The following is a 24,772-nucleotide window of genomic DNA, read 5'->3' as shown; positions in this document are numbered from 1 at the left end:
AAGTAGACAAGGTGAATTTATCCAGTTTTTTCTTCTTCTTTTTGTTTTACACAAACATTAAAAGCTGCCACACCAACAGAGTGTTGGAGATAGACAGAGAAGAGAGAGAGGGGAATGAGAGGGCACCCATACTGGGGCCCATTTCGGCGCAAATATCTGTGCAACGTTGAGTAGAAAAACAACACCTTTGTACAGCAGAGCCACTAGAAAACTTCACAGAAACAACATCACTATGAAGACCACTTTTCACATTGAAAACAAGTATCCTGTGGTTAGATCAGAGATAACCACCGTGGGCTGATTGGCTATTTAAACAACTTAACAAAAGATAGGTGTGTTGGCTATTTAAGCAAGCAACCTTTAGTGAGAGCAAGGAAGTGTACGCTCTGTGGGGCCACTCACTCTTAAATTGGGGGAGGAAATAGTGAATTGTGTCACTGACTGAAATCAAAGACAACAGATACAAACTGATTTTAAATAAACAATTAAAAATGTGAGCTGTGGAGCTTCCACTTTAAAGCAGAGGAATGAGGGATCACGTGCACTGCCCTGTGTGCACGTGGAGGATGCCTCGAGTGTGCATGTGAATGAAGTTGAAGATTTCGTGGGGCATGGCGTGGAAGCCCGGCCGCGGCTTGACGTTGTCATAGTAATGGTGAGTGATGAAGATGCCGGAGGGGTTCATGGGAAATGCCCAGAAGCCGTAGAGGTGGACCTCCTCGCACATCTCCATGGCGGCGGTCACCAGCATCAGGCCGCTGCTGAGCCGCTTGGCCCGCACGCCCTGCACCGCCCAGAAGCGCTGCACGTTGAGCAGGTACTGTGGGTGGAAGAAGAACACGCCCCTCTGGGAGTCAAAGTCATCCAGCATGTACTTGACGCGGAAAGATACGTCGGTGTTGCGGGTGTTGTAGAAGGCGGGAAGCACCACGGAGGAGTTCTCGTAGTTCTGGAGGACCTCGTAAAACGGTCGCCGCCATTTCTCCAGCTTCTGAAACCTGCAGAGGATGTGAAATGTGAGATGACAAAGCACAAAAGAAAAAAAGGAAGATTAATACGATGGCAGATAAGAGAGTGGGAGATATGTGATTTCCCGGCTCAGACCCATATTGACAGTACCTCTCTGAAATAATGCTCGGATTTATTGTCACCAGATTTGTTTTAGTGCCAACGTCAGATGTGTACTTCTCATTAATGGGTGGTATGTTGCACCTGCAAAAAAAGAGAAGTCCACTGTTTAAGGGGTTCAAGTGTAGTCGATTTGACGTGACACATTTCCAACTGATACATTGTGGAGCTGCACAATCGTTCAAATAATCACAACGTAGCAACTTTAACCAGACAAGGCATGCCTGTTGAGCTTTTGATTTCTCCACGTGTTGAAGCAGTGTGTGCATGGGCCTTTGGTACAGTGCTACTCCGTATACTAACAGTTAGATGGATGGTATCTTATTTAGCTTTTTCAAAACATACAAGAACATAGGTGTATAGTAGGTGTAAAACTAAATTTGTATGACAGTGGATTTGTCTATTAATATCATGTCTGTAACCACGTGTTTGCATAAACATTAAAAAAAGTCAGTCAATGACTGTTTTTAACAAACTCGTGGAGCTTATTAGCTAGCTAGCTGTGGCTGATGACATCTGCCAGCAACATTTTATTTTTTCAGAAGGCAAATTGACAGGCGCCAACTAGAAATAAGAAGCTTGCCTTTGTATACCTCTGTGTGAAACAAAAGACCCATTATTTCAAATTAAGAAGAATTTCAAGAGATAAATCAGTAGCCGTTAGCAATATACAGGCAAAGTACTGTTAGAAATTGGAGTCTTTTTATGTGATTGAATGTTCAACCATTGATCAAATAATAAAATCTCCATAGTGAGCTTAATGAATTGTCATTATCGTTGTGCAGCCCTCCCATTATAAAACACAGAAGAAAGTTATTCTATATACCTAAACACAAAATCTGCTGAGTCAATTTCCTTTCCACATTTGCTGTTCTTGATGATGCCGCCGTTTCCAATGACAGCACATTTCTTGTACTGCGATTTGGAATACGGCATATCCTGGATGAAACAAACACGTTTTGTTAATGTTAGGACAAACAGCACTGATGGCTCTTTCATACAAATAGACGTTACCGCCAGGTTGAATAGCATCAGACCACTAGAATTTAAATGTTTTATTTCAAAGAAAGAAAGGAAATATTGAGAATTTTGCTCAAAACTTAACAGGTGATCCACTCACATTTGGGAACATTTTGAAGACCTCAGACGTGATGGGGAGGATACCACTAGTGTCCACCTCGTACCTCAGCTTGGTCCCTGCAGGAGTGTTCCTCTTGGTGGTGAACAGGAAGGAGGGAGCGTTACAGCAGCGAGACAGAGACATCCTGAAGAAAGGACACCAAGGAAAGGACACAGTTAGATCCATTGGTAAAAGACGTCAGGACAACATCAAAAGCAACACCAGCATAACCTTTATTGTTACGTTGACTCTAGATGAGGTGGCCTTGTCTCCTTTTTGTTTGGGGTCCCACAAACCACAAAAAGTATGCATGTATGAATAAAAATAGCAACTATAACTGGTGGCCCTGTTTGCTGTTATATATAATGTACGATCATCAGAGGAAAGATTAGACGTTAAAAGTGCCTCATAGCTACTTTAAGTATCGGACCCCAATGAGAACCCAGGAGTTTGTGCAGTTTGCAAACTGAAGGGTAAGGGAGTCATGTATGAGACATTCAGATGTGCTATTTTTTTTCGTTGAGACAAGGTAAGGCTTACTTGAAGTTGCTGGCCTCCTCCTTGTTCTGTGCCCACCTACACACCTGCAGGTTCCGCCATCTCTCAAACAGCTCTGAGGTTTTGACCCTGGCAGACATGCAGAGAGACTTGTTGAGTGAGGGAGGATGGCCATGTATTTTCCGACAAACCTTGTTTCTACAGCAGGAATAGTAAATTAAAGACACATTATACAAAAGACTTAAAAGGACAAAGCAGGGTGGGCATAAATGTGCAGTGATTGCTATGTGGGGGCTCAACCGATGCCACTAGATTAAGACTTCTTCATCTAGACAGTGGCTTCGTAGAGCATGTCTGTAAATAGCTGCCCTTGATCCGACATTTCCTTTGAGATGATTTGGAGATGTGATTTGCTCTGGGGGTCGGGGCGGCACCGTTACGATGACTGCCTGGCAGAGTGACAGCCACAGTGGCTAGTGGCTCTTCATCAAGCAAAAAGAAAGCATTGGACATTAGAGTTTGGCAGCCTGAGGGCCTGGCACACAAGGTCACTGGACAATGTTCACATTCACATAACAGGAAATGTGCTGCACAAAATGCCATTAGCACAACTGGCTTATTGAGCAGTGCCATGACACTGACCATTATGTGAAAAGGATGACATTTACAGTGTTCTGCAAGACTGGCCATAAAAGATGAAAGAGTAACTGCTCTCAGATGTAAAATGAGGCTTATAAAATGTTTATCTAAGTTATGTTTCAAGATTTAGCATTGTCCTCTTGAGCACAACGTCAGATTTCACAGATTTACAAAGGTAATTTGCTGTTACGTGTATGTTAGATGATCATAAAGTCTATTTAGCCCTGATATTTAAAAAGAACAAATCAAAATTACTAAATCAGAGGACCAAGGTTGCTTTAAATCCATTAATGGTTGCAACATCAAGTCAGATCAATTTCTGCCCAATTTAGCATCAATTATTTATTTAGCTAGCGGCGTGGTCTTTTGGTTGGCAAATTTGGTCCGGATGAAGATAACTCGACAACTATTAGATGGTTTACCATGAACGTTTGTCATCTATGGTCCCCAGAGCATCCACCATTACGACGTTTGTGATCCCCTAACTTATTTGAGTGTCACCATGAGGTTTTATTGTTTTGAAGGTCATGTCTTAACAGTTATTGGATGGATCACCATAATTGTTAGTTCTTTGTTTCCTGCAAAATGAATGATGTTCCAGCAAATATAGTGAGATTACTAGCATTCTAATGTTAGCATTTAGAAGTATACAGCCTCGTAGACCTGCTAGCAAGGCTGTAGACTTTAGCATTGTTAAAGAGACAGTTCATATTGGTTTCCCCAAACCGGAAGATGTTAGCTTTGTTGTGAAGCAACATTTTGTCTTGACCTACCTGGCAGGCGCGTTAGGCACACCTTAGGGAAAACAAATATTAAATCTGAATAGGGTTAGTGACCACAGCTGTTTCGCTGCATCATAATGAAGACTCACATTGTCAAGACTTTGACGTCCATAATCTCCTGTCTGAGCTCCCTGCATGTGGTGGAGTTGTACTCAAAGGAGCCATCATAACTTTCCATATACCTGGAGGGATAAACACAGTCATCCTCTGCCTTTCAACCTCTCACACACAAGAGAATCAACAGCATTCACAACAAACTGTGGAAACACAATATAAAGATGCAATATATATAAAACAGTGTGTAAATGAAAATATTATTCTATATTTATTACAAAATGTCAATGGTTTGACTTCATGAAACACTAGATTATTATTGTAGCATTGAGGGATGACAAAAGACAGAAGTGATGAAACTGAGTTAAGGCGTCACAAACATGATAGTAACATACTGTTCACTGGACACTTGCACCAGATTCTTTTACATCTTAGTCTAAACCAATGAGATACACTAACTAAAAGAAAATAAGCACCTCTCGTATTTGCACTTATTTTATTCATTATGATAAGACCTAGCATGCTTCACCACTGGAATTCTGTGATTACAATGTGTATCTATGCTGTATATTTATTTTGGAGATAAACATTAAACAGCCTACAATTCCAGTGCAGAGCATTTTAAAATTGTGGATTATTTGCAGTGTAGCATCCTGTGGACTTTATTTAATAAAATGCATAAAGTTAGTAGTATATGTCAGTTGTGATGGCTGATGTCTTGATATGTTTTACATATTGTGTGCATAAACATATACACGATGTTCGTGCAAACACGTAAATATAACATGGAGGCAATAATCAATATTTTTTGGTAATTCATATTTTTCAAATAGAGCTAAAGAATCCAGGAAATGTATTTTACACATTTAAAACAATCATTCCATTGAAATGGCAACATTAACCAAAAGCACACACAAATAATGTCTTCAGTGGTGTGACTGTGCTTGGGTGGATTTGACAAAATGGTTCTGCCAAGAAAGTTGTTGAAGAATTCGTATCAAAGTGTGTATGTCTAATATGTTGCCATTTTTCTGTGCACTACTGCCTAATTTCTTGCAGCACAACATTGTATTTACATGCAATCAGCATGCAGTCTGGGTAAAATGTGTGTGCTGTGTGTGTGTGTGAATGTATTTTGAGATGGGTGGGGGGTGGTTAGGATGGAGGTTTCTAGGTTTACAAGGTAATATAATCATGTTGGACAACAATATATTGAGTGGTTTTATTAGGCTATTAACCAAACACAATAGATCTTATATAATAACTGCACTTCTTTGAAAACCTTTCTGGACCAGTGTGTATGTGAAGTCTAAATTACTTGACTTGCGAATGGAGTGGTTTAGTGTGTTACACTTTATTGTATCATGTCACAGACAGACATGATGATGTCTTTAAAGCAGCTGACTCAAGAAAATTAAGGCCAATTCAATGCATTATCATCATTTAGTTACAACCTGTGGCCACAGTGGCCGCTGTGCATCAAAGGTTATACTGTTTTGCTTTAGTGTTGTGCTGATCGGTTCAACTTAAACACATTGGAGCTAAGGAACTAAAAGGTTAATTTATTTTCCCTAAATACAGATCAAATAGTTGTATTTATTTGTACCAATTTGAATCACCAGTGGAGTGTCTGCTATAATGTTGTTACATTAATGGCTAATTATATGCAAATACAACATTGATTCAATATGCTGTTTATCTTTGCTACACAAGGCAACAAACGGCACTATAATGTGAGAGAAGTACACTTAGTGTTTCTCTCTTTGACCCTGATCTATAACTTTCCTTTTAGGTTTTGTCAGAGAGCCAAAAAAACACTAATATTTCTCTCTATTTGGGTGGACTTAAATAAACTTGTTTTATACGAATCAAGATATTTATCGATTCAGCAAATTTAGCTTTTTCTGTTCAAGGCTGCTTAAACATCCCTCCTGAGATATATCTGTATCTTGGAAAGCTTAAATGTTGTAACATGCTTTTTCAAATGTAGCTACATGTATAACGCTTGAGAGAACTTGAGGGGATTTAATGCCAGAATGGAGGCACTATAATGTAGTGTTGCACTGTATTTGTTAAAATGGTTGTTGGTTTTTGTCACATCAGATACATAGGATGTATAGTGTGGTGTTTTGGAACATGGGATAATATTGTAACATATTACCTGTGGCTGTGGAGGTAAATGGGGTGATTTGAACAAAATAATAATGATGATTATAAAATAACACAACAAGCAATACAATGGAGGGATGCATTAAAGGAACAAGATGCTTTGATAAAATCGTACAAATAAGGAACGATGAAACTGGTTGTCTACATCCACCTGATGATGCAGTGTATTTCTGAGGTTTTGCTGAGAGGAGCATCTGTTTTTTTTTTATATATATATACTGAATAATAATTATGACATTTTGAATGGGGCTTTCCATGCTTGTTTTAGCTAAGATGATGAAAACCTTTGCAAGTGTTCTCTGTTCAGTTCTGAAAGCATCTAAGTTTAACTGTACAATGCTGGTCTAGAACCAATCCAGAATGAAAAAGAATAACCAGCATTTTACCATAGATACTAACATCTACTGCTCAGTGCAATTAGGATTTAGAGCTTTGGGGGGTAGAAAAAAATCTGGCACATCCCTGTCTTATAGTAGCTATAGAGTAAAGTGGAAAAGGGGGTAAATCCAGGTCGCAGAGAGAGACAATGCAGATGTGAGAAGGGGAGATAGGGGGTAGCAGAGAGAAGTTTCCACACTATGTACATGGCATACACACAGAGCTGTGCAGAACACATGAGACACAGATTGAGGAGGACAAGGCAATTGAAAATGGGTGCTGGATGGGACACAGAGGTACGAGGAGAAGCCAGTACATCGACAGGAGACCGTGGTTCTACCAGCTTCTGGGGGGAGGAGGGGGTAAGGGTGGGGGTTTAGAGGGGGTCTGGGGTCGAGGGGAACAGGATCAGACAGCATGCAAGAGCAAATCTGAAGTGCAACCACCACTGAAAGGAATATATGAGAGTTTATAACTCTTCAAAACTAATGAAAAAGAAAGAGGCATTCTTGGGTTTCTGTGTGACAAATATTTAGAAAATGCCTTCAAACTGGCCTACCTTTTTTTTTTCTTCTTAATATCGGATAGGCAGGGAGTGACTATTACGGAGATCTGAGAATCTGGCTGAAAATTCTGACGGAAACATCTGTCAACATGCAGACAGGTTATCAGTTAGAGTTTAATGTGTTATGTTATGTATCAGCACTCCTGCTAGCCTCATCACAGACTCAGCTTGCGTTTCACACAGCTCAGTCTCAGAGCAACACCTCCACCTCAAATCTGTCGTGGACTTCTGCTAAAGGCTCCTGTTCATCCCTACGTGTGGTAATCACAAGAAAACAGTAGGCATACTTGCTGGTTAGCCAACGTTGTTATCCCTAAAACCGGGCTTTGCCTTTTACTTAATATTGCATAGTTTTCAATTAGTTTTTTTTGTCCACCATAGTCAGAAATTCCCCCCAAAAAATCATTATTGAAAACAACTCTATATTTAATACAGGTAACAAACTGGGTGACCCAGCAAGTACAGTTTTTTAAAATAAATATAGGGAAGACTAGGAGCCTTTAGTAAAAAGTTCATTTCAGATTTGCGGTGGTGTAGCTCCGAGAATCAGCTATACGTAACGCAAGCTGAGTCTCTGATGAGGCTACACCCCTGATAACTTTCTAGAACTGCAGATTTTAAAACAATTATAGAAAAAATTATGAATAATAAATGTGCTGCATCTTGTGTTCCCTCTATAGCAACTGAGGAGACTGGTGGGCATATCGGTGGCCCAGTCCACACATGCAGGGCTGGGTCATCACTATGATGAATTTGAAACTTATGTTGTTTTTCACTCCATCTTTCTCTCTTTTTTTCTTTCTCTCTCTTTCTCTCTCTTTCTCAGTCGCTCTCTCACACACTCTCTTCCTCAGAAGGTGCTGTGCAGTCAGTCACGCTGGAAAGGTACCTTTTCCTTCCATTTCTGGCAGGCTTCAGAGATCCATCATCCAAGAAATTAACGGGACCGGTCCAATTTCCTGTCTCGTCCCCTTTGAGTCGGTTAAACTGTTGCGCACTAGTAAGAAAATGAGTCAGTTTATTTTGGATTTATTGCCCTTGTTGTGCAAATGTCAAGACATACAACCAAGCCATGTGTGCACAATCACACATTCACACACACACACACACACACACACACACGCACACACACACACACACACACACACACACACACACACACACACACACACACACACACACACACACACACATACAAATAAAGGCAGACTTGCTTTTTTAGCTAAAGAAAAACAGTCAAAGTATGCCACCAAACATGGTTAGAATGAATGTTTCCCTTTATGACGTCATGGTTTGAATGGTTTCTATACGCTCTGCTGGGCTGGTGCCACTTTCCTGAGTGTGATTCCAAAATTCACACTGGGCAATTTGGCCTGCAGGAGTGTTAGACTTGTAACTCGATGCACTAAAGTGATTTAAGAGGGTGACAATAGATGTTGCTGCGGAAGTCAAATTGCTTCTGAGGAAGAGATGCCAACTGGTTTGCCAAGAGTAGATAGTAAAGTAGCTGTTATTTTGCCAGAGGTAACCGCTTAAAGCACATTAGAAATGGCATTTTTTAAAGTACTTAAGTCGTGAAAACTGTTTTTCTGTAGCGCTGGAGGAGCTTTGTCCAGTCTGAGAAAACAACCCAAGTAATCAGGATTTATTTCGACATTGACTTGAACACTTGCAAATTGTAATGCCTGTGCCTGTGGCCAATAACAAGATGCCATACTGGCTGTTACCGGAAGAGTAGGATCAGCTGTTTTTGAATCTTTGCCATACTGGAGGATAACAGATGGGAAATCGTTGTTTAGTGCTGCATCAGCTTTTATTGAAATAGCCAAAGTGAAAATTTCCAGAGGAGGCCATTTGGTGCAGGTGCTTCAAAGCCCTCACATGAGAGGGATGAACGGGCATTCTGAATAACAAATCAACGTCTCAAACGTTGCTTTGTCTTTGGATACATGGGATTTGTTGGGGAATAAGTAAAATATTTGAGTTGTTACGGCTTCATTTGGGAGGCGACTATTTCAATTCCTTACATCCAAATATCAGTGGGCGTACAATGTCTACTAATACTGACTGATAATTATGCGTTCCTCTGTGACTAATTTCTGTGAGTGCTCCGTGGGTGTTGTGCAAAATTCTGCAGGGAAACTGAATGCCAAAGAGCCCTTCTGGATCCAGTATGTGCTGCAGCATTCATCATGGGGGACATGTGTCTGTACTGATGTGCAGGCGCATTCCGCCTCCCCTAGTGCCACTTCAACACCTCCATAACACTCTGCAGCCCTAAAAATCAGAGGGATGTTCGTGCCTCGCTTCAGGAGGTGCGCCTAAAATACACCAGCTGCCTGTTGTACAGAGAGGCTAATCAAACCAGCATAATATAGTCAATCTTTGTAATCACCGAAAAGAGAGAGTGTGAAAACGTTTAAGCTTGATTTCCACTCACAGATGAATCCGGTACTGAAACATGAGCACAATTTAGACGGTAGGCTAATCATTACATCAGACAAACAACAAGCACAATGTTGCTCTACAGCAGTAATGTGCCCTTCAGCATCCTTAATGCAACTTGGACGCAGGAGGCACTTTTATATTATTAGATTATAGGAGTTTGGATTTTAGCCAGGCATACTGACTCAGTGGTCCATTTAGTGTGTCCAGGAGGTTTTTCCTGTAACCGCCTGGGGCCACTGGGAAGGTGTAATGTCCTTACGAAAAACAGGAACTGTAACAAAGTTATTTATCAATTTGTCTACCTTCAGCTCTGTCGGCTGCATGTTAAAACAAGTAAACAAAGCTGCTAAGAATCGGGGGGGGGGGGTTTCAACCTAAATACATAATGCAAAAAGAAGGGCTCATTAACAGTCACATGCACAAATGTGCTGAGGTGAGTCATTTGTTGAGTTATCAATTAGTCAATCAGCAGTGTAAGGCAACATATTTGATAACTGAAAAATCATTTGTGTCTTTTAAAGTGACTACGAGGAACTTTTAGTTTTTGTTGATTCTATTGGAAACTTTGGACAAAAGCAGTAGTGTGTTTACACCAATTTTGCATTCATAATGTATTTATATGTGACTATGTAAGATTAATTATGATAAAAGGACAGTGGTGAAGGAAAGTAAACTTTGATTTATAACTGTTTGGAAAACACAGGTTTTCTGATCTGCCCGTCGTAAATTGTTGGCGGGGATTCGGACACCAGGCATTTATAACTTTAAAAATAGCGTTCTTTTCGCCTTATGGTCTCGTTTGCAGTTACAAGTCATTTATGACAGTTGAGGAATAATGAGACTGTTTCATAAACATTTAAAAGTTCCTTGTAGGCACTTTAATATAGGTTCAGCTTCTCAAAACTCTCAAGATTATTGGGACTGTTTGTCGGGCGAACTAGCAATTCAAAGATGTAACCCTAACTGACAATGAAAATATTCCTTTGCCGCTGCAACCAAATGCTCCGGCCTGTGGGGCCTTGGGCCTTTGCTGCTGCTCTTTCTAGCCGAGTGTATTTTTAGTGGTGCCCTCTTCAAGTCAAACAGAGCGTGAAAAAAAGTTAATATGCCTTCCTTTTACAGAAGTGTGTCACTCACTGCGATCACATAATAGGCTTTACCTCTCGAATCTGCTCTGCCATTTCACAATCATGCACACGCTCTGCCACTTCACCCCATTGTGAGTGAAGGGTGATTCATCATGCAACACCATAAAGTGTCCCCGCCGAAACTCAATGGCAAGATTTATCAAGCAAGATAATATTCACCGCTCAGTTTGACTTTAATGGACGCCGTCATGCGTTCAAATGGGGGCCCTTTGCCCTTTGGTCGACTGGGATGGTATGGGACATATACACAAAGCCAGTTGGTGAAAGATTTACTTTCACCCAATCTTAGCACCCTAATGCCTCCTCTTCTGGAAATTTGCTGATATGTTGTTTCTTCTGAAACACAACAGCACCTTGCCAGCATCTTCCTCAGGCTTTATGGGTTTAGTAGAGCGAAAAGGCTGGGTGTGGTCCAACTCATGTGGAGAACGACTTCTGCTTGTTTACGCTTGGGAGACATCATAAGATGACATCTTTTCTCTCGCCTTGCATTCTCTTTTGCTTCACAAACCCATACACACACACACATATACACACACACACGCACACACACACACACACACACACACACACACACACACACACACACACACACACACACACACACACAGAGACACTCATGCAAACACAATCATTTTCATCACTCTCTCGCCTTAGCACTCTCTCTTGCATCACACCAGCACACACACACTCATTTTCATCACTCCCTCTCAGTATCTGTCTCCTTCCTTCCTCCTCTCTTTCTCCCCCACTCCCACTGAGGTGTGTGTGTTTCTGTGTCTTTGTGTCTTTTTGTGTGTGTGTGTGTGTGTGTGTGTGTGTGTGTGTGTGTCTTTGTGTCTGTGTGTGTGTGCGTCTTTGTGTCTGTCTGTGTGTGTGTGTGTGTGTGTGTGTGTGTGTGTGTGTGTGTGTGTGTGTGTGTGTGTGTGTGTGTGTGTGTGTGTGTGTGTGTGTGTGTGTGTGTCTGTCTGTCTGTCTGTCTGTCTGTCTGTCTGTCTGTCTGTCTGTCTGTGTGTGTGTGTGTGTGTGTGTGTGTGTGTGTGTGTGTGTGTGTGTGTGTGTGTGTGTGTGTGTGTGTGTGTGTGTGTGTGTGTGTGTGTGTGTGTGTGTGTGTGTGTGTGTGTGCAGACAGACTGTAGCAAAATGGCTGCCGCTGCTGAGCCCGCACTGCTTTCTGTTTTGCAGGGCTTGTCTCCCTCCCTCCCCCCCTCTCTCTCCTAGGTTGAGCGCTAGGAGGAAAAGTAAGGGGCACAGTAGGGTGGAGAAAAAGGTGCATGTGTGTCTGGGTGGGTGGGTGGATGGGAGGGGGGGCTCTGAATTCATGCATCTCAACCGATGAGGTCAGGATGTCATGAATCCACGTTGAGTATTGAGTCAGACCAGCCCAGCAGGGTGGCAGGGGAGGGGTTAGCTGTGGGGAGCTTTTCACACTGCAGCACATAGGCCTATATGTTTGCTTTTGGAGTAAACATACAGTATATGGGCTATCTGTAAAAAAATAAATATCTGGAGGTGGGGGTCAAGTCTTTTTCGATTTGTTCCCGTTTGCTCGGAGTGAGATTTTTGTGAGATTCTTTAAACCACCTAAAGATCAAACATCCCGGCTTCTCAGCATCTGCTCGTCTCTGAAATTTATCTTAGAATGTAAAAGGAAAGGGTGTGTATGTGGAGGGTCAGGGGGGCAGCAATTTAGTAGATAAATGGGTCTATATTAGATGAGTGCAAAAAGGAGACTTCGCTTTAGCTCAAGAATTCGTATCAGGGAGGTGAACACTGTTGCAGAGGTATTACAAAATGTGGCTCTGCAGTGGCTGTGAGCAGCAGCCCTGATGGTGCGATATGATTTATTTATCAGGGGACCAATGAGAAATACACATCATCTTTATCGTGGTGATATTCTGTAATCATCATCATCATCATCATCATCATCAGCTCCGATACGCTTTCGGTTGCATTATGAGAATCTGATGCCTCTGTTTAGATGTAGGCTACCACCAGTCAAGATTTAAGAAGTTAAAACAAAGATCTTTGGAAAGAAAAAAAACAAAAGGGAAAAAACATTGCCATGCACAGCTGGAGAGCTGTGTATGGCATGGATGTGATGCTTCATTTTTCAGAAAATATCACAAACAAACAAAAATATAGAGAATCCAATGGAAACTGTTGTCTATGCCACTATAGGAAAAAAAAGATGGATGGTTAATTGCTATTGTTCTTTTCCCAGCCATGAAAGCTTGTTGTCCCCCATGCCCCATGACACATAGTTCACACATTTATAAGCTACTAAACAAATGATCATTCAGGATTTTCTTTTCACCATTCAGTCATCAAAACTGACCAATAAGGCTCACACAAAAGGGCTATGAATGCATGCTTCTTTCTGTTTATCCTTACAGCGTGGAGTCTACTCTGTAAACATGGAGGCCTGTGCTCTAATTGCCTCATGTTCATAACGACTAAACAGAAATAACCGACACTTACCTCTTGATGTAGTTTTTCCCATAGAGAATCTGCTGCAATAATGTGACGAGTCCAAATGCGCAAATGAATATGAAGCAAAGAGATCTATTGCCAAGGATATCTTTACCCGACGAGGGGTCGGCATATCCCATTCTTCGGCGCAGCATCCAGGGCTGACGGTGACACCCAGGCTAGGTGTCTCTCTCCGCTGCATTCAGGACCAGGAGCACCGGTGTCTTGTACCAACAGGACAGGACATTGTCCATCACCTCTCTAGGCTAGTGTGCTGCTCTCGCGCCGCAGCATCATTGGTGTTGGATGATAATCATCGCCAGCTGTGACCTCAATCTGAAAAACCATAAATGCCTCTCCGTCCAGTTCGGTGAAAATAATAATCCCTAAATAATTTTAAAATATTTGCTAAAGGACGAGTGTGAATACAGATGTCCTGTAAAAAATTCTTGATTTCTGTATGGCTACCGTATAGGCTATCGTCTCGACAAGGTGCAGTCACTCGATCGTATGCGAGCAATGCAGATTGTCCGAAATAACGCGCTCCGAGGGCTATGTGTCTGGACTGTCTGCATCCCGAAATGTTTAATCAGATCAAGCAAAGGCATCGATGCCAAGGGCGATATTTCTCTCTCCAATTGACATATACGAGGCGCGACTGAAAAATAAATTATATAAAAAAAAATACACTACTCCATCCTCATCTCCAATCTGAGCAAAGCTGCGTGCCTGAAATGCAAAAGGAGGAGGGTGCGCCTTTTCTCAGCCTGGGAGTCGGGGGCGCGCCTGCGTTTCATTGAGATGTTTCTACTCAGCCAAACACCAAGGTCATGGTCTCGTTTACGAGGATGCACCTGCGCATTCAACATGTAGGCTGCACCTCAAAACCTCACCTGACCTCGTTAGGACACCCCACAAAACTGTGGATTGCATCATTTTGATTGATGAAGCTATTTATTATGACAGATGAACATGATGCCGTGGAGTCAACCATCACAGGCTTTGGTTTTATGACTGAGTGTCTATTCTTTTTGCTTTTCATTAGTTTCGTTTCATAGTGCTATGTTCTGCTCTGCATTAATGGCTATGTAACTTCATAATCTCCCAGCACTGCTTTAGGGCCTGGGGACATTTTCAAACCTTGACAGCGTCTTTGTTACAGGCTAAACCAGGATGCCATGATTGCATTATTTTCTCAGAGCAAAACTCCTGACAGAACTGATAACTCCTTAACTGTATTAGTTCCATTGACTTCTGCCAGTGTCCACTTTGACAGCTGTCAGATCAAGTCGTCCCAAGTCCATCTGGTGCAGTCCTCGGTTGCGTCAGTCAGCATTACAGGCATCAGAGTCGTGGGTGGATGTAAATGAATAATTACAAATAATAGGTTAAGATTCATGCATTTTTAAGGGCTGTTGGAGTATCTCCATTGCATCTCAAGGGATCAGTGGGTGTGTTTGTAAGTGTGTTATCTTTACTCACACATACCGTACAAGGGACTAACATAATTTCAGTGGTGTTTCATCATTGAACCATCCAGAAGTCAAACTTAAACAGAAATTAATTTCTAATAAATATATTTATGTACTTTTAGGCATCCATCCATCATTTGAATTTCTGCTACTGCCTTTTTGTGTACAGGTCGTAGAGGCAGCAGGCCATCGCCCTCAAGACCAGAGGCCCTCCCAGGCCAGATTGGATATGTCGCCCCTCCAGCTTGTTGGGTCTTCCCATTGGGCTCCTCCCAGTTGGAAGTAGAATAGAAAATATCCAAAAGGACGCATGCAAGAGACTCCAACCAAGCCTCTTGAAAAAAGCAGCAGAAGTTTCAATGTGCGCCCCTAAACACCCTGCAAAGGAAGCTAATTTCTGCCTTATATCTGCAATCTGTATGTCATTGCACAGACTTTGACACCATCTGCTTGTAACATCCATGGCTGCATTAACCTGCTAGAGACCCTAGTGCCCCCCCCCCCCCCCCCCCCCTGTGTACTGTGCAAGTATTCAGTTGGTTTCAAGTATCAAGTACAGTTCATAAAGCAGGCAACAGATGGCAGCATTACAAGAATTATAACAACAATGTATTACTGAAGTTTCTTACAAGTGACATGATGACAACTCAGCAAACTCAAGACATGAGATAATTTAAAAAAAAGAATAACTGAATTGTTCCATTATGTGTTGCAATAACTATTTATCTATTTGACAGAAATGCTGCATATTTCAGATGGGCTTTATCAAATCCGCTCAACTGACATGCTCATGTTATATGTTCCATACGCCCGGTCTGACCTTGGTAAAACTGCTTTTAGCCACAGTGCCCCTGACTCCTGGAACAACCTACAACATCAAATTAAAATAAATACACTCATAACTGTTGTTAACCAATTTAAACTTATTATTTTGAATCAGCCCCACTCCACTTGTAACTGTTTTAATTAGGCTTTTCATTCAATTGATCTGAATGTTTTAATTGTTTTTGTCTCTTTGTAAGCTTGTGTATTACTGTAGGCCTATTTGTATTGTCTATTTGTAATAACTCGATGTCATTGTAAAAGAGGGTCACTCCTCGATTGATCGTTCGAGGTTAAATAAGGGAAAAGGAAATAACTGCAAAAGTCTTTTGCTTATAATAATATTTAATTGTACATTTTGTGGGACAACAAAATACTTTGTATGTGTCAACAAACCTGTTTCTGATTATGAAACACTGCATTGGGACACATTTGTGCGTAACACAGGAAGCAGCACGGATGTAATTTGAAGCGGTGCGAACTCCTCTTCCGGTCTCTTTTCCCTTGGCCATCGGTCCAAAATGGTAAGAAGCAACGATGGCTGAAAGAAATCTCTGAACATCTATGTAATTCGTCGTTTATCCGACACGGACTCTTGGTTTTACGTTGTCGGATTAACATTTTTACCACTGGGATCGATTATTTTTGGATGAAGTTTACATTTTAACGTAGATAATGTTGTCAGTGTCGCGTTAAATTGCTGCTCATAGCATTAAGGCTCAGTGCGCAGAATGGGCCTGGATTACCCGGAAAAAGACGGTTAACGTTACAATTACCCTAAATGTCCTCGGGTTGTACCCGGTAGGGTACCACTATTAATGTAATGTTGTTATACGACCTGTAAAGGTAAGAAAGTTAGTTAGCTGCTAGCACATTCGGCTAGTCCCTCTAGCATTGAATGAGTAACTATCAACATGTAACTGGCACATGCAGACATGTTAACAGTGTTTTGTTCTGGAGGACATGCATTGTGATTTGATACAACCCAATTGAACAGAAATGTAGAATTAAATAGACCTGTTAATTTTTTTGTGAGGCTGTGATCAATATTTTCCCACATCCAATTTCAGGAAGAACAAACCTTTTTGTAATTGACCCACAGTGGTGAAAATCAAGTTATATCGCTTTATACACACTGGTGTGTAGACAAGCACATGCTCAATCTATTTAAATATCATGTTAGGTGCACCCAATGTTACATTAACATAACTATTTTGTCAGCTCCCATAGAAACAAGTCAATCTAATTTGGTAAATACACTTCAAAGTGTTTTGTTCATGCTGCTACACAAGTCTTGTCAGTGATGTTTCAAACACAAATGTCTGAACATATGATTTCCTGTGATTCATAATTCTGTTCTGAGACATGACTTGTCAGAGCTATGAGAACATTAGTGAGTGTTTTTGAGAGTTGTTCCTGATCTCTCTCTACCTTTCCCATTTGCTTCTCAGACGAAGGGGACATCATCTTTCGGAAAGCGCCGAAACAAGACGCACACCTTGTGCCGTCGTTGTGGATCCAAGGCCTACCACCTGCAGAAGTCCTCCTGCGGCAAGTGTGGCTACCCCGAGAAGCGCAAGAGAAAGTGTAAGTCATCTAATGGCGTGTTTTGATAATGAGACTTGTCCTTTTTATTCTAAACATTACATGATATGAGTTACTAAAATAAGTTAGTGAAACACACCGCTTAGGTGCTTATTGAGTTTAGATCATTTAAAGTTATTACTCGACAGGTTTCCGCTGGCCCTTAAAGTGTAAAATCCAATCATATAATTAGGATTTATCTGAGACACTGATACTGTTAAAACTCGACCATGCTGCTTACCAATGATTGTGAAAAATAAATGTCTGAACAAATGATTTTCAAAGTGATATCAACATTTTCTCTGAGGTAAGCATCATTGAGTCCGTGACATTGCATTAAATGTTCTGGTGTGGACTCCTAATGCCATGTATTTATAATGGAATCCTGCTGTTTTTATTCAAAACACTTCATGAAATGAGTCTGAATGTAACAGGTTAGGAAAAACACACGGAACATTTTGCTTATTTAAGTTTAGACACAATCATTTGAATTTATGACTCGACAGGTTTACCCCTGGTTCTTTTTGAAAGTTTAAAACTCCAAACATCTGAACTTTAAAATGACATTCTATTTGGACTTTTTTGTCTAAAAATTGTTGGATGAGGAAGTTGCATTTTCTAGACATGCCTTAATTCAGTCTGTTTTCAGTAGTTTTTTACCCACACATTAACACTGCAAGTGTAGCTTTACATTGATGTGAAAGTGTTGGCTGCCTTGATGTATCCTTACGTTTTTGTTTTGTAGACAACTGGAGCGCTAAGGCCAAGAGGAGGAACACCACTGGAACTGGCCGTCTGAGACACCTGAAGGTCGTCTACCGTAGATTCAGGTAAGATCGTTAACTTAAATGTACAATGTTGAGATGACACGGAGCGACAAGTGTTCCTAGATGTGCTGCTTGTTTTGTTCCTTGAATGAGATTTTGTCTTTCTGTCGGTGTGCTTTACTTCACTGTTTGTTATTGGGGCTTTTTTATGTCTGAAAGGGGAAAAGGAGTTCTTACTTCCTTGGCATCTGTATAATACAAACTGTGTGTTGATGCTCAGACTTTCGCTTTGAGTTACTGCAATTTTAGTAAGACAAGTGAGAACTTGTTTGCTTGAAATCACTACTTTAAGTGTTGGACATGATCAACACTTTCTAACTTATCCTGACTGAAGTAAATGTTCATTTATCAGGTTGAACTGCAACATTTGAGCTATTAAGTTGTGTTGATGTATTCCCAAAGGGGAAACTATGTAAGATTTGTGCCAAGTGTAAGCTCATATAAGCATATTTTCCCATTCAGATGGTTATATTGATTTCATGGTAGTGATTTAAAATGGTAAAGACGTAAATATTAAGGCAGACATTTGGGTTAGTATCTGCAAACAAACGTGGATATAAACAATTTTAGACAAATATTTAGTAAAAACACAAGATAAAAGTCTTTACTGAGCTTCTTTCAAAGTTCTAGTGAATGTACCTAAAACCAAAGCTTTTAAATTGGGAGACAATAAACACAAAGTGGTAAACAAAATATCTGTGGTAACGCAGCCTGTCAACAATGCTGGTGGAGGGGAGTTGGACAGAAGTTGTTTTCACCGGCAGGTTTAAGAGTTGGTCTGCAAGAGCATTCCCACTGCCATTCAGAGGGGGAAGGGGGGGGGCATTTAACTTGGGTGTCTGTAGTTTATTGAGGTTAAGCATGTTCCTGGATGTGTTAACCTAATGCATACAATCAGGTATACGTATGCCTATGATCAGGGTTAAGCAGATAAACAGTGATACTGTTCAGACTCAAATGCTGCTTACCAATGATGGTGAAAAATAAATGTCTGAACAAATGATTTTCAAAGTGATATGAACATTTTCTCTGAGGTAAGCATCATTGTGAGTGATAATAAAATAAATATCCTTGAGTGGCTGTGATGGTCATACTGTAGGATTTACTATTACAACTAATTTCCCATTTTGAAAAATAGCCTAGATATTATCATTAAATGCTGCATTGTGCACTAGATGACTGGGACACCACCTGTTAGTTACACATGTACTTCACCCTGATTTGAAAATTGCTTCTAAGACAATACCAGTTTGTTTACATATCAAACATTACTACAGTGACTTTAAGTTTCATTAGTGTCATTTGTGCCACACCTTGTTTTAACCTTCTGTTTTAACAGGATGAAATACATATTTAATGTTATGATTTTATCATTGGCTCTCAACTGATGTAACAATTTGGGCTAGTTAGCTGACCAGCCTGTAAAGAAGGCAGTAGGTGGTAAACGGTGGCATAAAGTAAAGATTTTGTAAATAAACATTGGGGGTGTTTGTGAATAACAAATACAGTGACTTGGGACTATTTCACCAGAATAAACCTCTAAGTAGATCTCTCAACCTCACTTTGTTTCCTCTTTTCCAGGAATGGTTTCCGGGAAGGCACCACCCCCAAACCCAGACGCGCTGCAGTGGCCGCCTCCAGCTCATCCTAAAATACACATTTTTGATTGAATAAATGTGACGTTAAACAGGAATTTCACTCTTGTCTCTTTTCTGTTGAACCTTAATTGTCAGGCCAGTGATGGCTGAATAGAATTTACACAGGGTTGTTAAGACCTTACACTTGGTTCATTTGTCATGTCAAAACTAATAACACAAACTTGAAATAAAAGGTGTTTTCATAAACATGAACTACTGTATTAATGTTTGAAGTTTGTTAGGGAGCTCCTAAGTGTTTCAGTTAATTACAAACTACATCTGCTTAAATTTTAACATCTAGTAAATTATATGTTGAAACGTTCACTAAACCACACCAATGTTGTGAAAGTTTTAGATTTGGGAGACAAATTCTTGCAATGAATCAAACTTGCAAGTCTTACCACTAACTCAAAAGAATGCCAAGATAGTATGCTAAACTGCCTTTGGTAGATTATAGAAATTTATTCCAGTAGCTGTTATCCCAAGAAAAATCTATTTTAATTTGGAGATTGAGGCGATCCTTTTCCTATTATACAGTCAAATCAATTGGTTTTGATGGACATGGTGGAGGAGAGGCTTCAGGGCTGGAATGAGAAGGATTTTTTTTTTTATTAATCCCTGATCAAAACAAATCCTTTCCATTAGCGTTAAACAATTACCTGATTTATTTGCTAAATTTTATTTTAGTTGATGAAATAGCACACATTTATAACGAATATAAATCATATGCTTTATATTTCACATGAGAAGTCAAATATCGGACAACTAGATATTATCAAGCCTACTAAAGTGTTATGAGATCGTCTTACTCCTATATCCACACAAACTAACGTTTTTCCCTTTAACGCTGTGTGGAGCAAGGGTGCCCCCTGTCTCCCCTTCTCTTTGCAACTGCTCTCCATCAGGACTTTGCAGCTCTTCAGGAGAGTGGTGCGTGATCCAAATAGCAGCAAAATCCAACTTCTTACAGTAGAGTTTGATATCCATATCAACACCTTTTTGTTTATCACAAACCTATTTTTTTAAGTTATCTGTAAATAATTCAAAACTGAGGCAAACCCCTTTTTTATATCGGAGAATGGCATGTAGGAAAGTCACAATTCTTGCACAATTTTGCGTGGCTTCCTCTGAAATCACACCATGTAATTGAGACTAGCATCGATTGAGTAAATAATTTCTCACACGCTAGAGATTGATTTACATTACAATTTTTCTCAGTCGCTTTGGTGCTTTTCTCACATCACTATTAACATTTGCACAGCAGTTAGTGCATTTCTCAAAACAATTAGTGCAAACTGCAAAACCTAGTGGATAACCTGCAAAAGTAGCCTACGTCACTTGCTCAAAATGGATAGTCTATTCCTCAAAAGCAAGTAGGCCTAGGCCTATTCATGTCAATGAAACTGCCAGTGTCATCAAAATGAGAAGTCTTGACACCATCGTTTATGAACAAGATAGTCAAATGGCTTTATCATGTTTTCATTATGACAGTTTATTCTCTCAGTGTTTTCCAATGCAAAAAAAAAGGTCAGAACTCGGTGACACTAGCCTACCTGAAAATGCTCAAGACAGCACTATAGCCTACACTAGCCTAGTACAGCCATTTGAAAACTACAGTAAAGTTACACATTGCTGTAGTTAGGGGAGTAAGTGAGTAGCCTACAAGACACTGAATACGTATTTTTCACATTTTTACTGTATGCTCTTTGCAATTCTACAGCATTGTGCACAGTGTTGGGAATAACGCCATTTAAAATAACGGCGTTAGATAACGCCGTTCTTTTTTCAGTAACGGGGTAATCTAACTAATTACTTTTTCCGTCTTTACAACGCCATTATCGTTACTGAACGTTGAATGCGGTGCTTTACTATGAATTGATTGAATAAACTGTTATCCGAACGCACCCCTGGCCCCATAGGCTACTACACAAACTGCTAGCGAGGAGACAGGTGTGTTTTAAGTTGTGTTTTATTCAGTGTGGATGTCAGTTAGCGCCGTCACGTCAGTCAGCCGGAGCGCCTGTTTAGTGAAGTTTATTTTTCTTTCTCTCTCTGTTGTGTGAGCGTGCGCGTTGCCGCAGTAACCACCTATCCATCCACGGTTGAAACGTGCTCTCCCTGAGTTTGTTTGCATCGCCCTTGTGAGTAAGTGCATGGAGTTTCCCGATCTCTATAAATTATAATTTATGCACTTTATTAAACGGCGTGTCATCACGAGCCGAATATTGCTATTGTTCTTTTCCTGGGATCTGTATGCTGCTGTGCATGTTAAAGAAGGAAATAAACATATGGATAAATTACTCCTCCTCTCATCGTCTCATGCTTCAGTCTGACGTTTTTGGCCTTAAGTGGTGTTTTAGCCGACACCCCTGAAGTGAATCCAGTGATAGCAGATCAGCACGGTACATTCAGCAGTTTCCTCTACTTCTTTTGTTGAGAACAAAATACTTGAAGTGCAGGATAAACCTCTTGCTGTCTGTTGATGTGCAATAAGTATTGAAGGTTATGTAGCCCAGGGCCGCCCATAAGGGGTAGAAAGTGGGAAGGCTTTCTAGGGCCCAGCCACTTGGGGGGGGCCCATGGTCTTTGGAAGCCAAGAACCTAACTAAGCTAAACTTTATTTTTAGATATTTATGTCAGTATCTATTCACAGTTGGGTGTTTACACAGAGCCGCGGCTCCTCTTACGGCCATTTAAAAAGCAGTAGAAAAGCAGAAATTTTCAAAAAAATTCAGATTGAGCACAGCGGAGTGTAACTGTTTCAAACATACTCCATCCTATAAACCCTTGGTGTGTCAAATGGTGACAAGATTGGGTTTTGATATTAAACAGTTTTGACTGGATTATATTTCCTGACTCGTTCCTGCTCACGGAAAACACATGTAGGCCTACCTGCTACTTGTGTCTGGGTGTCGTTGTGAAAAGTATTTGGACCCCATGAAAAAACAGGTTGGGTACCTTTTGTAGTTCTTCTACATTAGTTACTCTGTAATTTTCCTGAGTCTACAAACAGGTTTAAATTCTCTCTCCACATAATGTAAATTTTTGTGATAAAGAATTTTCCTTTGGGAACTATACCTTCTAAAGGCTTTGACATAAGTCCTCAGGTTGACACGACCAGCCAAGTCTGACCAGTTTTTCAGAAACCTGGCCAATTGACCAACCAGACGGGTCATACCACAATGAAGCTGACGAGCAGCATCATCCTGTTTTAATTAAAAAGGTAAACTTACCTTTTAAAAAGGTAAACTACCCTTTTTAAAATGTAAACTTACCTTTTTTGAAAGGTAAATTTATCTTTTCAAAAGGTAAACTAACCTTTTAAAAAGGTAAACTAACCTTTTAAAAAGGTAAACTAACCTTTTAAAAGGTAAACTTACCTTTTAAAAAGGTAAACTACCCTTTTTAGAAGGGTAACTACTCTTTTTTTGTGTACCTTATTGTAAAGTGTTACCGTGGTGGCTTTTAATCTGCAAATCTAATTGAGTTGATTGGTCCTTAGGTCAGTATGCTCCACCTCGCCTAACTCCTGATTGGTGGACCCTAACTAGCTCTGACCTACACTGGACAGAGGACATCTGGGGTAATCATCCCCTGAAGGTACTATGTCATTTGGGGCCAGGAAGTCTGATTCAGTAACTTTAGGACAATCCTTTTAGCCAGGGGCCAATAAACTAGCCGTTAGATCTTCACCAAACTGTCCTAAATTGCCCATACAAGACAGTCACCCCGGAGCCTCCCTTTGTGTGCATGCTGAGTAACCTACAGAAATCTCACCTATGGCTTCCCCCACTAAGCAATACACATTCCCCTCCTGGGCCCTACAGGATGAGACCAACTCTGTGTCGTGTCCTCCTGAAGCAGTAATGTTTAGTAACATAATACACTACACTTTAACACGAAATGACTGGGAATCAGACAATGGAAAATCCCTTGAAGGCATAACAACTATCCATTGTGCGGACGGTTAATCCTCAGAATTATCACACGCAACCATTTCCACCACCATCCGATGCTGGTTCTCCTCATTGCGGCCGCCTCCTCATACGTTTTAACGGCTGCAAACATAAAATACAAGCTTTTGACTCATTTGTAAACGGATGTACCTCCAGTGGAAATCTGAGTGACTTCAGCATTGTTTGGCCCCTGCTAAATATTTAGACTTGATTTGTTGTTGAAGATGTTTGGAAACCCTTGGTCTGCCATTAAAGCTGCAGAATGTATCTTCCAGCTGCACTTTTATGTGAAGAGAGATGTATGATGTAGGCAGGGACACTGCAAGATGTGCTGGGCAGCATTTAAATGGCCCTGTGACCTTTGCTGGTGCAGTTTCTCCACTCTATAAATATATTGTCTTTAGTAGAGTGATGCTCATCAAGTAAACATTAGAGCCAGTCATTAGTTGTAGGGGAACATTAATTATAAAAAACAATTAATTCTGCTTTGGTTTGAATGTTTAACGTCTTATTTTTGTGAGTAGCCTATTTAAAGCATTAAATCCCACTGTATTGCTTCTTTTTACCCAAAGTTGATAGTGTGTTTTTGTGGATGCATGTCACTCCACTGCTTTGGTCCATGAGACTAAAATATCTCAACAGCTACTTTTGGTTCACTTTACAGAACTGAGCTGATGAACTCTTATGATTGTGTTAATTCCTTTTGTTGCTATTTCAAACACTAAATGTGTGCATGATGCTCAAAAAACATGTTATTGTGATGTTACCATTTAGTTCAAAGAACAGCCTCACACAGCAGCGCTTGCATGGCTGCACATTTCTGTGTTGTCCAAAACTGATTTATCATTTTTCTTAGATAAAGTTGTAGCCTATTGTAATAACCTTTCAAAATTAAAGCCATATTAAAGGGGTTAAATTAGTTGTTGCTATAGTCCCTTTCAAATCCAGGTGTCATGGCAGTGTGTGAGAATGAGACAGCATTACCGGGACCCTTAAACTAAATGGATTTCAGCCTTCATTTATTTTGCATTATCTACTGCTGTAGGCTACTTTTCATGATATGTGAAACATGT

The 24,772-nt window shown here is 40.5% G+C and overlaps 2 protein-coding genes across 4 annotated transcripts; one reads left to right on the top strand and one right to left on the bottom strand.

Moving 5' to 3' along the window:
* Positions 1–535: 535 nt before the first annotated feature.
* Positions 536–13,556, bottom strand: st8sia5 (ST8 alpha-N-acetyl-neuraminide alpha-2,8-sialyltransferase 5; the record flags this gene model as incomplete). 3 transcript variants are annotated; one of them, XM_080047233.1, is made up of 9 exons in its annotated part: positions 536–998; positions 1,120–1,212; positions 1,955–2,067; positions 2,249–2,393; positions 2,789–2,875; positions 4,257–4,349; positions 7,328–7,414; positions 8,223–8,330; positions 13,411–13,556. In XM_080047233.1, 9 exons carry the CDS (start codon positions 13,554–13,556, stop codon positions 536–538), a joined length of 1,335 nt encoding a protein of 444 aa, XP_079903359.1. The 3 variants fall into 3 exon arrangements, with proteins under 3 accessions (XP_079903359.1, XP_079903360.1, XP_079903361.1); XM_080047234.1 differs by lacking the exon at positions 7,328–7,414; XM_080047235.1 differs by lacking the exons at positions 7,328–7,414; positions 8,223–8,330.
* Positions 13,557–16,149: 2,593 nt separating this feature from the next.
* rpl37 (ribosomal protein L37) lies at positions 16,150–19,956 on the top strand. The gene is made up of 4 exons (XM_080046920.1): positions 16,150–16,219; positions 17,147–17,282; positions 18,025–18,109; positions 19,688–19,956. Exons 1-4 carry the CDS (start codon positions 16,217–16,219, stop codon positions 19,755–19,757), a joined length of 294 nt encoding a protein of 97 aa, XP_079903046.1. The 5' UTR covers positions 16,150–16,216; the 3' UTR covers positions 19,758–19,956.
* Positions 19,957–24,772: the final 4,816 nt, after the last annotated feature.

Source organism: Ammodytes marinus (assembly GCF_949987685.1).
Source record: "Ammodytes marinus genome assembly, chromosome: 18".
NCBI lineage: Eukaryota > Metazoa > Chordata > Actinopteri > Uranoscopiformes > Ammodytidae > Ammodytes > Ammodytes marinus.
Note: the sequence above shows the minus strand (reverse complement) of the source record. Positions and strands in the feature narration are given on the sequence as shown.

Coding starts and splice junctions, on each gene's coding strand:
- rpl37 (XM_080046920.1), top strand. Junction 17,283..18,024: donor CGAGAAGCGCAAGAGAAAGT/GTAAGTCATCTA, acceptor TTTGTTTTGTAG/ACAACTGGAGCGCTAAGGCC. Junction 18,110..19,687: donor GTCGTCTACCGTAGATTCAG/GTAAGATCGTTA, acceptor CCTCTTTTCCAG/GAATGGTTTCCGGGAAGGCA.